The sequence below is a fragment of the Dendrobates tinctorius genome, unplaced genomic scaffold (assembly GCF_039654945.1).
Source record: "Dendrobates tinctorius isolate UK_male_01 unplaced genomic scaffold, ASM3965494v1 ptg000070l, whole genome shotgun sequence".
Classification (NCBI taxonomy): domain Eukaryota; kingdom Metazoa; phylum Chordata; class Amphibia; order Anura; family Dendrobatidae; genus Dendrobates; species Dendrobates tinctorius.
In genome coordinates this window covers 40196351-40213606 of record NW_027361738.1, presented here as the reverse complement: position 1 = coordinate 40213606, position 17256 = coordinate 40196351, and the positions used below count along the sequence as shown (strand labels likewise).

The following is a 17256-nucleotide window of genomic DNA, read 5'->3' as shown; positions in this document are numbered from 1 at the left end:
GATATGAAGAGACTTAAAGCCGCAATGCTCCTCTGGGAAATATGCTAATTATGCAAATTGTCTCTTCAGAGAGGAAGAGGACTAGATCTCTAGTGCCACCTATTGGAAGTAGCAATCCTAAAAGTAAGTCAATGTTGACCCTTTAATGAGCCTTGTTACATGACTTAGGATAAAAGCCAAGCCAGAATCTCAATTTGCAAACACTAGTCCTCTTCCTCTCTGAAGAGACAATTTGCATAATTAGCATATTTCCCAGAGGAGCATTGCAGCTTTAAGTCTCCTCATCTCAACATACTTAGCATGTCATTCTCCGCAAGGAGAAATGATACTTCTTGGATATCAGTCAGACGCCTCTCGCACAGCCAAACCAGATCTCACACTTTGCACTGACGAGGGGAAATACCCTGAAACACAGTGTCTGCAAATTGAGATTCTGGCTTGGCTTTTATCCTAAGTCATGTAACAAGGCTCGTTAAAGGGTCAACATTGACTTTTAGGATTGCTATTTCCAATAGGTGGCACTAGAGTTCTAGTTCAGTAAAAATTCCCTCTGCTTGCTGTCTTCTACAACATATTCAAATGGTACAACTTCCCACCTCTGATTGCTGTCTCATCTGCTGCAATAGACTCTAATGGTAAAAATTCCCTCTGCTTGCTGTCTTCTACAACATATTCAAATGGTACAACTTCCCACCTCTGATTGCTGTCTCATCTGCTGCAATAGACTCTAATGGTAAAAATTCCCTCTGCTTGCTGTCTGCTGTGTCATCTGCTGCTTTAGCATCTAGAAACATATTTTAATGTGTCTGCTAATTCATTGTTATAAATCATTTGGTGCATTGTACTTAAAACTCACTGTTGCATTTCCATGACTGGGATCAGTGTAGATCTTATCTGGTGGAGGTGTTAAAAAGGAGATTTTTGTGTATTCACCGTAAAATCTCTTTCTCTTAGCCTTTATTTGGGGGACACAGAACCGTGGGTGTTATGCTGCTGTCCACTAGGAGGCGACACTAGGCATAATCTGAAAAAGATTAACTTTGGCTCCTCCTCTGCAGTATACACCCCTGGACGGCGTCAGCCTTCTCCAGTTTTGTGCAAAAGCATTAGGAGGAATATACCAGAAACATAACCATGCCTGTAAAAAAAGGCTACTATAAACAGGCTCAAACAACAATATGAGAACCCAACAGTAACAACGGCCCTCAAGGGCAACAGGGTGGGAGCTGTGTCCCCCAATTAAAGGCTAAGAGAAAGAGATTTTACGGTGAATACACAAAAATCTCCTTTACTCTGTCGCCTTATTGGGGGACACAGAACCGTGGGACGTCCTAAAGCAGTCCCTGGGTGGGAAGCAGTGGACGAATATTGTGCTGACAGTCCCCTAGACTTGGGGTACTGCCGCCTGCAGGACCCGTCTACCCAGGCTCGCATCCGCTGAGGACTGGGTATGCACTCTGTAGTGTTTTGTAAATGTGTGCAGGCTAGTCCAAGTGGCTGCCTTACACACTTGATGTGCTGAGGCTTGATGCCGAATGGCCCAAGAGGCCCCTACCGCCCGCGTAGAGTGTGCCGTGATACCGGCCGGAAGGGGAGAATTGTTGAGGCGGTAAGCCTCTTGAATGGTGGACTTGATCCACCTAGCAAGGGTGGCTTTGGAAGCCGGTAGGCCCTTGCGAACGCCTTCTGGAAGAAGGAAAAGTGAATCAGACTTCCGGAAGGGAGCAGTCCTAGACACGTAAATACGCAATGTCCTGACAAGGTCAAGCGTATGCAGAGCCTTCTCTACCCTATGAACGGGAGCCGGGCAAAGAGACGGTAGTGATATTTCCTCATTGAGGTGGAAGCTGGACACGACCTTCGGAAGGAAGGATGGTACTGTACGGAGAACCACCTTGTCCTGATGAAAAACCAGGAAGGGTTGTCTGCAGGAAAGAGCTGAAAGTTCAGACACCCTGCGTAGCGAGGTGATTGCCACCAGGAAAACCACTTTCTGTGATAGAAAGCGGAGTGAGACCACCCTAAGGGATTCAAAAGGAGGTGACTGTTGTGCTGTCAAGATCAGGTCTCCAACGGACGTTTGTAGGGGGGAACCAATCGGGAAACCCCTTGGAGAAAAGTCTTCACTTGCGGCTTGTTAGCAATACGCCTCTGAAAGAGCACTGAAAGCGCTGACACCTGGCTCTTCAGCGAGCCCAGGGATAGCCCAGCGTCCAGGCCTGACTGAAGGAACCCGAGGACCTTTGGAAGAGAATAGGGAAGTGGAATCTGCCCACGAGAGTCGCACCATGTGAAGAAAACCTTCCAGGTACGATAGTAAATCCTGGCTGAAGTTGGCTTTCGAGCCCTGATCATGGTTTTAACAACGTCCGGTGAAAAACCTGCTTGGGTCAAAACCCAGGTCTCAATGACCACGCCGTCAAATTGAGAGCCCCTGAGCTCTGGTGGAAGAACGGGCCTTGTGACAGGAGGTCGGGACGTGTGGGGAGACGCTAGGGAGCGTCTGCTGTGAGTTGCACGACGTCGGCGTACCATGTACGCCTGGGCCAGTCTGGAGCGATCAGAATGGTGGGAACACCCTCTTGTTTGATCTTCCTCAGGACTCTGGAGATCAAGGGGAGGGGTGGAAAAATGTACAGAAGCTGGAACTGGGTCCAGTCCTGAACCAGGGCATCTGCTCCGAGCGACCGCGAATCGCGCGTCCTGGCCATGAAATTGGGAACCTTGGCATTGAGATGGGATGCCATCAGATCCACGTCCGGGGTCCCCCAACGATAACAGATCTGACCGAAGACTTCGGGATGGAGAGACCATTCCCCCCGAGTCCATTCCTTGTCGGCTGAGAGAGTCGGCTTCCCAGTTGTCCACACCCGGAATGTGGACCGCGGAGAGTACCGACCTTGCAGCCTCCGCCCATTGTAGGATACGCGTTACTTCGGTCATCGCCTGGATGCTGCGGGTGCCGCCTTGATGGTTCACGTATGCCACTGCCGTGGCATTGTCCGACTGTACTCTGATATGAGAGTCTGCCAGCAAGTGATGGAAGGCTTTCAACGCCAGGAAGATGGCCCGAATTTCCAGGATGTTCATGGGCATGGTCGATTCCCTTGGTGACCACCTGCCTTGCGCTCTGTGATGTAGGTGCACCGCGCCCCAACCCATAAGGCTTGCGTCAGTGGTCAAAACCTTCCATTGACCGGAGAGAAAGGATTTTCCCCTTGCAAGCGAGGATGGCTTGAGCCACCAGTGCAGGGACCTCCTGGTGTTTGCTGATAACCGGAACTCCCTGTCGAGGGAGAACGGATTCCTGTCCCAGGACTTGAGGATGGCCAGTTGAAGGGGTCTGAGGTGAAACTGGGCAAATGGTACCGCCTCCATTGCTGCTGCCATCCTGCCAAGTACTCTCATGGCATACCGGAGAGATCTGGGGGACTTGCGGAGGAGTGTGTGAACTCCCAGACGGAGAGCCAGTGCCTTGTCCCTGGGGAGGATCACCAGACCCTTGGAGGTGTCGAATAGCATCCCCAGGAAGGTCAGAGACTGACTCGGGGTAGTCGAGGACTTCCGTAAATTGACTAACCATCCCAGGCGCGTCAGAGTGTCGATCGTGATCGAGACGTTGACCTCGCAGTCCTTGAGGGTGGGGGCCTTGATGAGAAGGTCGTCCAGATATGGAACGACTACTGTGCCTCTGGAGTGCAGAACATCCATGGTAGCTGCCATGACCTTTGTAAATGTTCTGGGAGCCGTGGCCAGACCGAACGGGAGGGCCACAAACTGGTAATGGTCTTGGTTGATAGCGAATCTGAGAAACCTCTGATGGGCGGGAGCAATCGGTATATGCAGGTATGCGTCCTGTATGTATATGGAGGCAAGATATTCTCCTTTTTCCATAGACGCAACGATTGACCGGAGGGATTCCATGCGGAAGTGACGAACTCGAACGTACTTGTTGAGTTGCTTGAGGTCTAGTATGGGTCGGACGCTGCCTCCCTTCTTGGGCACCACAAACAGGTTGGAGTAGAACCCTCGGAAGCGCTCTTCTGCAGGGACTGGCACTATGACTCCTGCTCGCAGGAGGGAATAAACCCCTTGACGGAAGGCCTGAGCTTTGAGCGGGGATTTTGGAGGGACAGAGGGAAAAAACCTGTGCGGTGGGCTGGTAGTAAACTCGATTTTGTATCTGAAGACACTACTTCCTTGACCCACTTGTCTTCTGTAATAGGCAGCCAGACCTGCTGAAAGAGTATCAGTCGTCCGCCTACAAGTGGGGTGTCTTCCAGAGGGCATGAGTCAGGATGAGGGAAAAGTCTGAGGTTTTCCTCCTTTAGGTTTTGCCTGGCTTGCCTTTGATTGCCAGTTCCTGTCCGGCCTCTGTGCCGCACGTGTGTTGTCCCTGCGGGGGGAACGATTCCGGTTTTGTGCTGGGCGTGAGACGGACCAGCCCGAAGACTTCCGAAAGGATCGGAAACGAGATTGATTACGCCATTTAAACGTGCGTTTTGGTCTTAGTTGAGGGAGGGAAGTACTTTTGCTCCCGGTAGCATTGGATATCATTGTATCCAGCTTTTCACCGAAAAGACGGCCACTGAAGTACGGGAGATTTGTTAGGGACTTTTTTGAGGCCGCATCCGCTTTCCATTCTCTTAGCCAGAGAATACGCCGGATTGTAATGGCGTTTGATGCTATTCCCGCTATTCCTCTTGCAGAGTCCAACGCTGCATGGACCATGTAATCTGCCACCACTGCAATTTGCACCGCCTGGTCCGCCAGCTGAGGATTTGAAGCTTGAAGGCCCTTTTGCAATAGATCAGCCCAAGCCATGATGGCCTTGGCTGCCCAAACTGAAGCAAATGCGGGAGCCAAAGAGGCACCTGCCGCTTCAAAGATTGAACGAGCCATGTGTTCGACTTGTCTGTCTGCCGTGTCCTTGAGGGTTGAACTGTCTGGCAGCGAGAGAAGCGTTTGTGCTGCCAGCCTAGAGACTGGAAGGTCCACTTCAGGCGGATCTGTCCAATCCTTGGTGTCTTTCTGTGGAAAGGGGTATTTTGCTTCCAAATACTTGCGATTGGCGAATTTTTTCTCAGGCTGCGAAAAATGCTTAGAAAGGATTTTTTGAAATTCCGGGTGATTAGGGAAGACCTTCGATGGTTTCTGAACACTTTCAAAGGAAATCTGGTGTTCTGGTGCTTCCAGGGTTGGATCTGAAATGTCCAGCACCCGAAGGATGGAAGAGACGATATCCTCAACTATCACAGTATTGCTAGGGGGACAAGGGAGCAAAGCGTTCTCTGTTTCGTTATCTGAATTGGAGTCACATATGCCCTCTGAGTCCTGCGCATTGCTAAGGAGCTCCCTAGCGGGCGAACTAGAGCGGAGGTTTCCCGTGGTCTGGGATCGTTGTGGAGATCCGCATTGTCCTTCTCTATCAGGGGACGGCCTCGGTGACCTGAAACCACTGTGTCTTTCCCTGGAGGGGGAAGACCTATTGCTATGTGAGGACGCAGCTGAACGCGACCTGTGGGTCCGCTTACGCCTCGAACTGTCGGAAGCGCCCTGATCATGAGACCGGACGTCCCTTTGCTGGGTAACGTTCATAGCCGAGACATGACCCTGCAGTAATGTCCTTGCAGGCTGTGCAGACTGTATAAAAGCAGTCTTGCCTGGTTCTTTTCCTTGAGCCCGACATAGTACCTAGGCTGATTAGTGGAGGCCCTACAGGGGTATCTACGCAGAGGAAAGGAGGAGAGCGCTATATTGTATAGCAATTCACAGCTGAGTACCAAGGACCCAGCTGTGATCTTACCCCACCGGTGCTCCCCCTTAGGTCCAGCGCTGATAAATCCCACGTCCTGTGCCCCCCGGAGACTGCTGTGCTGCGTTCTTCCAGGTGCAGCAAGATGGCCACCGGATTCTGAGGTGGAGAGGGAAGGGGGCGGAGAGCTGGAAAAGGGCGCGCTGGGCCATGTAAAAGCGCGCCCCTCCTGCCTCGATCCTCCCCTTCTATGACACTGCAGTGTCATTTTCGTCATCCGGGGGGTGGGCCGGGGGGCGGGAATGGGGCGGTGACTTCGGCTAGGCCGAAGCCGCGGCCTAAATTTGAGGTCTCCTGCCCAGCAGGGCTCCAGGACGGCGCGGTCGTCCGCAGGGGGGGTCGGATTTAAACCAGACCCCCCCAGAATGAAAGGAGGGCTGGCGGTGGGGCCATATATGTGACTGGGGCCCTGTGGAGGGTCCCTTGTGGCGCCAGTGCTGCAGAGACCGGGGCGCAGGGAGCCCGGTCTCTGATAAGTGCCCTGCCTCGCTGCACCTCCCCCGGTCCCAAAAGGAGCCCACAGGTGGACTGGGGTCCCTGGTGCCTGATACAGGCCCTACCTGCGGTGTCTCAACCTAATACCCCCAGAGGGGGATTAGGGAGGGTGCTGCTGTCACCGTCAGGGGGCTTCATCGTCGCCTCGACCTTGACCCAGAGCCGGACGGAACTGAGGAAGGAGGGGGGTCTCGACCTCGAACCAGTACCCGAGGGACTGGTGAGGGAGCGACATGGGGAATAGCCACCTCGACCTCAACCGGGTACCCCTAATAGGGGACCGAGGAGGGAGCCATGCCGGGAGTCTCGCTGGAGACCCTCTTTTCTTCATCTGTAGTCCTTTGGAAAAAAAATCCAGGAAAAAAGACGGAGTAAAAAAAAAAAAAAAAAATTCTTAGGTGTGCCTCCTGCGACACTAAGGCCTGTTTCACACTTCCGTTTTTTCAAATCCGTCAAAATCCGTTGTTTTCCGTTAAAAAACGGATCCGCCATTTTTTGCAGGATCCGTTTTTTTGTCCCATAGACTTCCATTACGGTTACCGCGGATCCGTCAAAAAAACGGATCAGTTTTTTTAAAAACGGATCCGTTTGCATCAGTTTCCGTCAAAAAAACGGAAATGGATCCGTTTGGCGGACACAAAAACGGAAGTGTGAAACAGGCCTAAGCAAAAACTGGAGAAGGCTGACGCCGTCCAGGGGTGTATACTGCAGAGGAGGAGCCAAAGTTAATCTTTTTCAGATTATGCATAGTGTCGCCTCCTAGTGGACAGCAGCATAACACCCACGGTTCTGTGTCCCCCAATAAGGCGACAGAGTAATAGATGTTGCCTGGCTGAATGTCTTTGATCATCCCAAAAAAAAAAAAAAACAACCCTGGTGTGCTGAGCCCAGCTGCCAAATTATCCTCAACCAGTTCCCACAATCCATCTCTTCTGACCCAGCAGTCTGGACTATAAATGTAGAACCATTCTTAGGGGTGCACGCATGTGGGGGTGCACGCATCACAAAAGCAAAGAGTCACGAAGATAAGCGTCGGGATACAGCAGTTATTACATTGCAGTTAGTCAGGGCAGGAGTCAGGTAACCCACACTCTGCTGTCCCTTTTATCCATGTGCTTTATTCCTATCCTCCTATGTTCTCTTGCAATCCACTTTCACCAACCAATCCCCCCTCCATCACAACTCATATACATCAGCTCCTCTCTCTTTCCTTTTCCCATGTACAGCTCCCATGCACTTCTCACCTTCTTAAAAAACCTCAGCCCATCTTGCCCAAACACACTGCACAAAAAATCTTCATACAATTCCAAAAACTACTTGCTCTTTATCTTCCTGCTCCTACTGATTTCAGGGGACATCTCCCCCAACCCCGGTCCACCATCCCCCAACCTCAACCCCTACCCTACCTCACATCGAAACCTTAATAATCTTACTAATATTATTTGCACTCCTTCATCTCCTTCTTTCAATTGTGCCCTTTGAAATCCACGGTCTGTATGCAACAAGCTTCCTTTCCTACACAATTACTTTCTGAAAAACTCTCTGAATCTGTTGGCCCTCACTGAAACCTGGATTCAGGATTCTGACACTGTCTCTCCTGCTGCCATTTCCCATGGTGGCTTACAATTCTCCCATTCCCCGAGACCGACAAAGAGACCTGGTGGTGGAGTCGGCATACTCCTGTCCCCACAATGCACTTTCCAGGTCATCCCCCCAGTTCCATCACTCTCATTCCCTTCTTTTGAAGTCCACACCATCAGGCTCTTTCGTCCCCTCTCCCTCAGAGTAGCGGTCATATACCGGCCCCCAGGCTCACCCACCCACTTCCTGGACCATTTCTCTGCCTGGCTGCCGCACTTCATGTCCTCAGAACTACCAACCCTTATCCTGGGAGATTTCAACATCCCCTTTAACAGCCCCACTTCCACATCTGCATCCCAGCTTCTATCACTAACCACTTCTCTAGGCCTCTCTCAGCTCTCAACCTCTGAAACACACAAAGATGGTAACACCCTGGACCTGGTTTTCGCCCGGCTCTGCTCAATCTCCTACCTAGATAACTCACCGCTTCCCCTCTCTGACCACAACATTCTCTCCTTTACACTCACAAATCCTCGCTCACCCCAGCACCCTCCTACCTACCATTCAGTCAGAAATCTACAAGCCATTAACCCTCATACACTTTCAGACTCCCTACACTCATCACTGTCCCCAATCTCTTCTTTGTCCTGTCCTGATCTGGCTGTACATCACTTCAATGACACTCTTAGAAGCACCCTTGACCAAGTAGCTCCCCTCACCCTCAGAACCTCCAAACACAGAGTGAAACAGCCCTGGCTCACATCGCAAACCCGATTTCTCCAGCGATGCTCTAGGTGTGCTGAACGCTTATGGAGGAAAACACGCACACCAGAAGACTTCATACACTTCAAATTTATGTTAAGGACATATAACTCTGCCCTTCACCTCACCAAACAGACCTACTTCACCACCCTGATCTCCTCAATATCCAACAACCCCAAGAAACTTTTTGACACCTTTCACTCCCTCCTCAGGCCAAAAGCACAAGCCCCTATCACAGACATTTGCGCTGATGACCTGGCCTCCCACTTTATAGAGAAAATAGACAATATCCGTCAGGAAATCCGCTCCCAATCACCAAGTTCAGTGACTCCCATCCCTCCCTGCATTTCCCCTGGCTCACTCTCCACATTTGCTCCCATCACAGAAGAAGTCTCCAGGCTCCTCTCCTCTTCTCGTCCGACTACATGCACAACCGACCCCATTCCCTCACATCTCCTCCAGTCTCTCTCCCCAGTCGTCACAACTCACCTAACTACAATCTTTAATCTCTCCCTCTCCTCTGGCATTTTCCCCTCCTCCTTCAAACACTCTATCATTACTCCATTACTAAAGAAACCCACCCTCGACCCATCCTGCACAAACAACTACAGACCAGTCTCCAATCTCCCCTTCATCTCTAAACTCTTGGAGCGCCTGATATACTCACGCCTTACCCGTTACCTCTCCACTCACTCCCTCCTAGACCCTTCACAGTCTGGTTTCCGCCCCCTACATTCGACAGAAACTGCACTCATCAAAGTGACCAATGACCTTCTGACAGCAAAACGTAATGGTGACCACTCTCTGCTCATTCTTCTCGACCTTTCTGCAGCTTTCGACACTGTTGACCATCCTCTCCTACTCTCTAGGCTCCAGTCACTAGGCATTAAGGACACTGCTCTTTCCTGGTTCTCCTCCTATCTTTCCGACCGCTCCTTCAGTGTTCTGTTTTCTGGCTCCACTTCATCTCCTCTTCCTCTCACTGTTGGGGTACCTCAGGGCTCAGTCCTTGGCCCCCTTCTCTTCTCTCTCTATACGGCCCCAATTGGACAGACCATCCGCAGATTTGGCTTTCAGTACCATCTTTATGCTGATGACACACAACTGTACACATCATCCCCTGACCTTACCTCCGCTGTACTACAGAACGCCACTGACTGTCTGTCTGTAGTCTCCAACATCATGTCTGCTCTCTATCTGAAACTCAACCTCTCCAAAACTGAACTTCTTCTGCTCCCACCATCTACTAACCTCTCTAAATCTGACATTTCCCTCTCTGTGGGTGGCACCATAATAACACCCCGACAGCAGGCGCGCTGTCTGGGTGTTATGTTCGACTCCGATCTCTCCTTCACCTCCCATATACAATCTCTTGCCCGCTCATGCCGCTTACACCTAAAGAACATCTCTAGAATCCGCCCTTTTCTCACCATGGAAACAACAAAAACTCTCACTGTCGCCCTGATCCACTCCCGCCTGGACTACTGTAATGCTCTATTTCCTTAATGAAGCAGCCAGGGTTGTCCATCTGGCTAATCGTTACTCAGACGCGTCCGCTCTTCGCCAGTCGTTACACTGGCTGCCAATTCATTACAGGGTACAATTCAAAGTACTTGTTCTCACCCACAAAGCTCTCCACAGTGCGGCACCCCCTTACATCTCCTCCCTCATTTCTGTATCAGCCTAACCGACCGCTGCGCTCTGCAAATGACTTTCGACTAACCTCTGCCCTAATCCGTACCTCCCACTCCCGACTCCAAGACTTCTCCCGTGCTGCGCCAATCCTCTGGAATGCTCTACCCCAAGATATTAGGACCATCCACAATTTGCATAGTTTTAGGCGCTCGCTCAAAACACATTTGTTCAGAGCGGCCTATCACATTCAGTAATCAAAGTCATGTTATGTTTGTGTGTGTGTAGCCCATTCACTATCTCCATCTAACCCCCACCCCCTGAAGATGGCTGGACCGTCATTGTAAATACAAACATATGCTTTGTATCTCCCCCACCTCATTGTAGATTGTAAGCTCCACAAGCAGGGTCGTCTTATTTCGCTTTAATTATTGTATTGTCAACGTTGTTACTTATGACTGTTGTGTTTGAAACTGTTCAACTGTAAAGCGCTGCGGAATATGTTGGCGCTAGATAAATAAAGATTATTATTATTATTATTATTTCTCTTCCTCTCTGAAGAGACAATTTGCATAATTAGCATATTTCCCAGAGGAGCATTGCGGCTTTAAGTCTCCTCATCTCAACATGCTTAGCATGACATTCTCCGCAAGGAGAAATGATACTTCTTGGATATTAAAAAAAAAAAAAAAAAATATATGACACGGCCCAAGTAGGGACCAATGAGCCATTTCACAATCCCCCATCACATCAGTACAGTAATGCGGACTCACAGCGATAATGTAACACTGCATTTTTACCTTCTGCACATGCCATGTCTATTTCACTTTGTAATCTATATATTGTTAACTTTCCAGGAGAAGAAAAGGGAAGATCTTTGCAGAGTCAGACATTTCTTCCAGACAAAGGCTAGTTCCAAGGTTGACCTACCTGAATTGGTCCCACCGACATCAGCAAATTTTTCAATTGGTGATCAGTGGTTGATGAAGAAAGCCCTTCAACTGACACGACGCAAGGCTGAGGCTTGCACTCCACTACACGGAGATTTTGTTTATTTGGCATCAGACGTCCTCGACCCATCTGTCCACCTACACCTCTGCCTCTCCCTCGCATAATGACCTGCCAACAGCACGAGAATCAAAGTTAGTCTTCTCTAATAATTCTTAAAATCCACATAAAAGCTACTATTGCTGCAAAACAAAACCATAAACCTCCCCCCCAGCACGCTGCCATGTGTACCTTATTTGTTGGATGCTGTCTGTGCATAGTATTCAAGACATGGGGGGATACAGGCTCCGTCACTGAAGACATCGGACGTGCCTTGACTTGATACTGCTGAGAAAATGGCAGGTTCTGCTGCTGATGAACACTTCCCTGCCCCAGTGTCACTTTCCGCACCGGCCCTGTTTTCTGTGGAATCCGCTGTTGAAACTGCGGCCTTTGCTGAGGTGGTATTCTCTGCTGAGGCTGGACTCTGGGGTGTGATAGCTGCACGTGCGGACTGCCCTCTGAAGCCTGCAGAGATACATTTTCCCCCTAGTAGAGGAAATTAAAGTTAAAACTAGCATTTATTAAACACAATCAACACAGACAACATGACTGTTAATGTAAGGCCCCGTACATATTAGACTAGTGTTGGCTGAACCCGCCGATATCGACAAATTCGGAGGTCTAATGTGTAGGTGGCATCGGAAGACTGATGGTCAGTAGATATGGTTATCGCACATGTCCGATACTACCGCTTGAATTGTTCTCCTTCAGACAAGCTGCTGGCCAACGGGTCAATCAGAGCTTTTCTAGGAACACACTTTTCCCAACAATCGCGCAGTCTAAACAGGCTGATGAACAAGCAAAACGCTGAAATGATGATTTGACTTGTTTAAAAGTTCATCATTCTCAACAGCGAAACATCCCTTGTAAACAGGACCTGCGCTGCCGAGAACAATGGCAGCCTATGTGCACTGAGCCATCTACTGCTGATGTCCTGGGCTCATCTGAAGCGTGGTCTGCCTGTCTAAAGCTATTAAAGGGAACCTGTTACCCCCCCCCAGGGCCTTTTTAGTAAAAGAGCCACCTTTAGCAGCACTAAGGCTGCATTCTGTGAAGGTGGCTCTTATGTTTCTGATCCCTAGGAACACTGAAATATTGAATTTTATAAATTGCCCGCCAAACCTCTATTGTGTCTAGGAGGTATATTTTCTCCCCGTGTCAACCGCCTCAGAGCAGTCAATCATCTCCCTCTTGCGTCTGTGCGCCGCCTCCTGTGTTCCTGTTACATGCCCGGCGCCTGCACTCTACCAACATTTCTCGGGCATGCACCGTGCGCGCTGCCCGAGAACTACATCAGGCAATGATGTAAGCTTCTCGCGCCTGCGTGGAGCGGAGGCCCCAGATCTCACCCCGCAGTGTGTTATGATGTATTCACACTGCGGGGCTGGAAATCTGGCGCCTGCGCAGTGAAGATATCTGTGCCTGTCCCCATCTCCCTCCTCCTCTTTCCTCCATTGTAATATGTTGGCACTAGGCAGCGTCTTAATGAGCTTCAGTTAAGACACTGCCAAGTGCCAACATATTACGGTGGAGGAAAGAGGAGGAAGGAGATGGGGACAGGAGCAGAGATCCTCACTGCGCAGCGCCAGATTTCCCAGCCCCGCAATGTGAATACATCATAACACACTGCGAGGCAAGATCTGTTGGCAGAGAGCAGGCATGTAACAGGAACACAGGAGGCAGCGCACAGACGCAAGAGGGAGATGATTGATGGCTCGGAGGCGGTTGACACAGGGGGAGAAAATATACCTCACAGACACAATAGAGGTATGGCGGGGAATTCAAAAAAAGTCTGTATTTCAGCGTTCTTAGGGATCAGAAACATAAGAGCCACCTTCACAGAATGCAGCCTTAGTGCTGCTGAAGTTGGCTCTTTTACTTAAAAAGGCCCGGGGGGTGACAGGTTCCCTTAAAATGACAGCTGATCAGCAAGCATGGAGCACACTAGTGGTCATTTATTGCTGCCAGTCAGGTGGTGTAAACTCAAGTTTATGCAAGAAACTTGTCTGGCTGTAAAATCAGTGCGCCTACGACTAAAGGATAGGAAATGCCTGTGCCCCAAAATATTATGCTATGAGAAGATGAGTAAATTACACACAATTTACCATTTTTTTCTGCTGGCCTTTTCAAGAGAAACTAGCGGACTTTTTTATTATCCCATTGACAGCCATAGGAGGGATAGTTTCTAGTGGGAAAAGTTGCATTTTTAAAATACATTTTACCATACAAATTAATTAAAAACGAACAAAAGAATCAAGTGTGGTAAAAATGGAAAAGAATGCAACAATTTTGCAGGGTTTTTTTGCTTTTACAATGTTGGATTTGCTGTAAAAATTAACGTGTAGCTTTGTTCCAAGGGTCAGTAGAGCCATGGTGTGGACCAACAGGGCTGGGAAGTCCGTAAGCCAAACCTCTGACACCGACCCCACAGCACTGGTCACTACTGAGCATGTGCATAAAGTGCAGCACAGATTCATGTCCACTAAAGGCCGAACTCCTCAGATCAGGAAGAGAACAGACATTTATAGGACATTTCATAACTTTCCAAATTCTTATGAAAACATTTACAGCACATCCTGCACTGTACTGTACTCAATGTATTTTATCTTTAACCTTAACTCTTAGCTTTCGCTCAATAGTTGTAGGAGTTTTTTTTCTTTCCAACCACATATCATCTTTGGGGGTGACAAGTCGCGTGGCCAAAGATTTCTTTCCACTTGTTGCAGTACTTTGCAAGATGCAATGTGACTCCCCATTCATCTGCACTTTGCGGTTGCAGCATAAAATGATCTTTGGCTGCACGACCTCTGTTGTGGCTCTAGCCATATTGGTACCATTTAGGGGATCAATACTGCAGTGATTCTGCTATTTAAAACTTTTTTTTTCCATTTCAGCAACGATCTATATTTCAGCCTCTATCTATTTATATACCTGCAATCACTGGATCGCTTCTACAATACAAAGCAAGAGAAAATAGCATTAAAAAATTTAAAATCTACATGTGCACATATACAAACACAGAGATTAGGCTGGTTTCACATTAGCGCTTTTTAAGCGCACGCACGGCCGGGGGTAGCTCCGCCCCCGAGCCGGCTCTCTGCCCGGCGTGCCCGCCCCTTGCTTGTAGCGCCGCCTCCTAGCGGACAGCGGCGCCTGCGAACGGCGCACCCTATCTTTAGCATAGGGTGCGCAGATCGTGCGCAGGCCGTGCGCTAGTTGCGCTTTGACCTGCGCTGCGCACTTTTGACGGTGCGCCGTGCGCGCCAAAATCGAACTTTTCGGATTTTGGCGCGCACGGCGCACCGTCAAAAGTGCGCAGCGCAGGTCAAAGCGCAACTAGCGCACGGCCTGCGCACGATCTGCGCACCCTATGCTAAAGATAGGGTGCGCCGATCGCAGGCGCCGCTGTCCGCTAGGAGGCGGCGCTACAAGCAAGGGGAGGGCACACCGGGCAGAGAGCCGGCTCGGGGGCGGAGCTACCCCCGGCCGTGCGTGCGCTTAAAAAGCGCTAATGTGAAACCAGCCTTAGCGAGTGATACAGGATATGTTGTAGAGGTGCCCCTCAGGTGGATGACCCCTGAAATTTAAAAAAAAAAACACAAAAAAAAAACACATGTTCCCTTTAAATTGTGGCTTCTTTTTTATTGCGACAAAGCATTTAAGAGAAAAAAAACTTGGCAAATAGTCACAACTAAAAATCCAGGTGACTTGAATGTCAAAAGTGCCTCATCAAGCAGGAACATTATATGGCTGGTAATGTGGAAAATGGGCATTTCAGGGCTCCAGGAAAGCCGGGTCATTGGCAACAATGTGAAGGTCAATAATAATGATTTTCACAAAAATCAATATAACAAAAATACAAATATATTATATATATATATATATATATATATATATATATATATATATATATATATATACACACACACACATACACACACACACACACTTTTTTTTAAAAAAATAGGACTTATTTCAAGACTGAATGCTCTTTAAATGGAAAATGTGACAAGTGGAACACAATAAGGAGCAGTGATCGGCACTGAAAAGAACAGCGGTTTCCGCTCCGCATACACTAAAGAAATCTCAGCCGTCTGCGTGATAGAAAAATAAAGATGTTTTCAATAGCTCATAGTGGAGCGTGCCTACGATGAAGATGAAGAGAGCGGCCGAGCCCTCAGTTTGGATACAAAGTGCTGTTGCTGTCAGCTTCACCGCAATTTGACAGATCAAATCTTATTTTCCCTCTTGAACCCCAAGAAGAGATACTGGCGACATACATCCAGAGCCGAGCAAATTGAATAATCCCTCTCAACAGAAATCACATCTCTTGATTACAACTAGGAGACGTTAAGCGGCATTATTCTGAAGTGACAACACTTGACAAATTCCCAAAGCGCCTCGCTCAGACTATTGTCGCCGGCATTAACCCCGATGAAAAATTAATTTCCCTTATCTTCTTCTAAGCCCCAAAATCCAAATCCTCCAAACAGACTCCTCTTTCTATAAAGGTATTATGAAAACCTCAGAAAAAAAGATTAATTGCATGTCTTCAGGTGACATTAAATTAATTTCGGTGCTCGTGACAGACATTTGATAGTGCATATTGAGAGGACAGATAACATTGTGAGGATACACAGCAGGACACCGCAGCGTGGTCCCAGGGCAGCCGCCTCTGAAAGCGGCTGTAATAAGGCCAATACCTCGCTGTCATTGCCGCCGTTACTGATCTTGCAAATCTAACGACACAGATTTCTATGAGGTCTGACAATGCTGCGGCCTCGCAATAAACACGTTCCCTAACCAGTCAGGAAGATGAAATAGAAGATGGGAAATCTCTGCCAACACGAGGTCTCTGAACAATATATATACAGGACGTGAATCTCCACATCAGGTACAGCACCTATCCAGACGTGGGCACAGAAATGTACCAAAAATGCTGCCCTGATAGGAAAGTCACCACATTGGGGGGGATGAGATAAGTAATGTTCCGGGCACGTCGATGGCGAGGTGCACAGACCTGTTGTCTGAGTGACGTCCAGGGCACGGGGACCTATCATATACCCTGCCAATCATGTACACTAGTGACTGTCTGCCACCAGCCTTTGCTCATTCCCCTCTATGCCACCATCCTTGGCTCATGCGCCCCTGACATACAGGACAGGGAACGATTCCCCCTGGCGAAAACTGGCTTTCCATAAACTGGTGGCTGAGCACATGTACTTGTTAGAGGGGTCCCTTGGTGGTAACTTGATCACAAAGTGCCCCCCTGCACTACCCCCTAATGATCTGCTGCTATTTATGGAGAACACTTACAGTAAGTTTTCAATTTCTCTGCAGCGCCTCCACAGGGGGAATTAGGCATTAAACATAAATCATCGTCATCAATGGGTTGTCTTGCATAATGCAGGACAGGTCAGTTCCTCCAGGGATTTCAGAGGACCCCTCCACTCTATTAATCCATGCTGCCCAAACTGCGGGCAACATGAAGCCAGGACAGGCTGTCGGCTACAAACCACTGCCCTCCATCTCCATGCCCATCACGCCAATCTGGTGTCACATCACCCATTTGTTTAATTTTCTGTCTACACTGCCAATCTATCTTAACTGCCCTCTGTATGTATTTCACCCTATACCGCATCGCCACCTTTGGCCTTGACCCTCCAGCACTTGTGAATAACTAGCAAGTCATCGTCACCTTCTGGCAATGGAAAATATAAAGAAAATGTGTTTCCCCGTACATAGATCAATGTACAATTGAGTTTGGAGCAAAGAAGAGAAATTGTACCCGCTTGCTCACAAGTCAATAGAAAAGGAGCAGTCTTGGTGCCTTCCTGTATGTTGCTGTGTCGCTGCTGCCCCGGCTCTGCTCCATCCCAGACAAGCAGCGCAGAAGCAGCTTATACAGGCCTCTGTTCAGC

General features: G+C 49.0%; 1 protein-coding gene across 7 annotated transcripts in view; it reads right to left on the bottom strand.

The window, feature by feature from the left end:
- The window catches only part of RBM33 (RNA binding motif protein 33), a 193186-nt gene that overhangs the window by 57673 nt on the left and 118257 nt on the right, over nucleotides 1-17256 (bottom strand). For all 7 annotated transcript variants that reach the window (XR_012233418.1, XM_073581583.1, XM_073581585.1 and 4 more), the window contains exons 16-17: nucleotides 11525-11821; nucleotides 11216-11404 (exon numbers count right to left, since the gene is read on the bottom strand). Coding sequence is in view for 6 of the 7 variants with exons in the window: in XM_073581583.1 (XP_073437684.1) it covers nucleotides 11216-11404; nucleotides 11525-11821 (486 nt within the window). In the remaining variant the exon portion in view is untranslated. The remainder of the gene's footprint in view (nucleotides 1-11215; nucleotides 11405-11524; nucleotides 11822-17256) is intronic.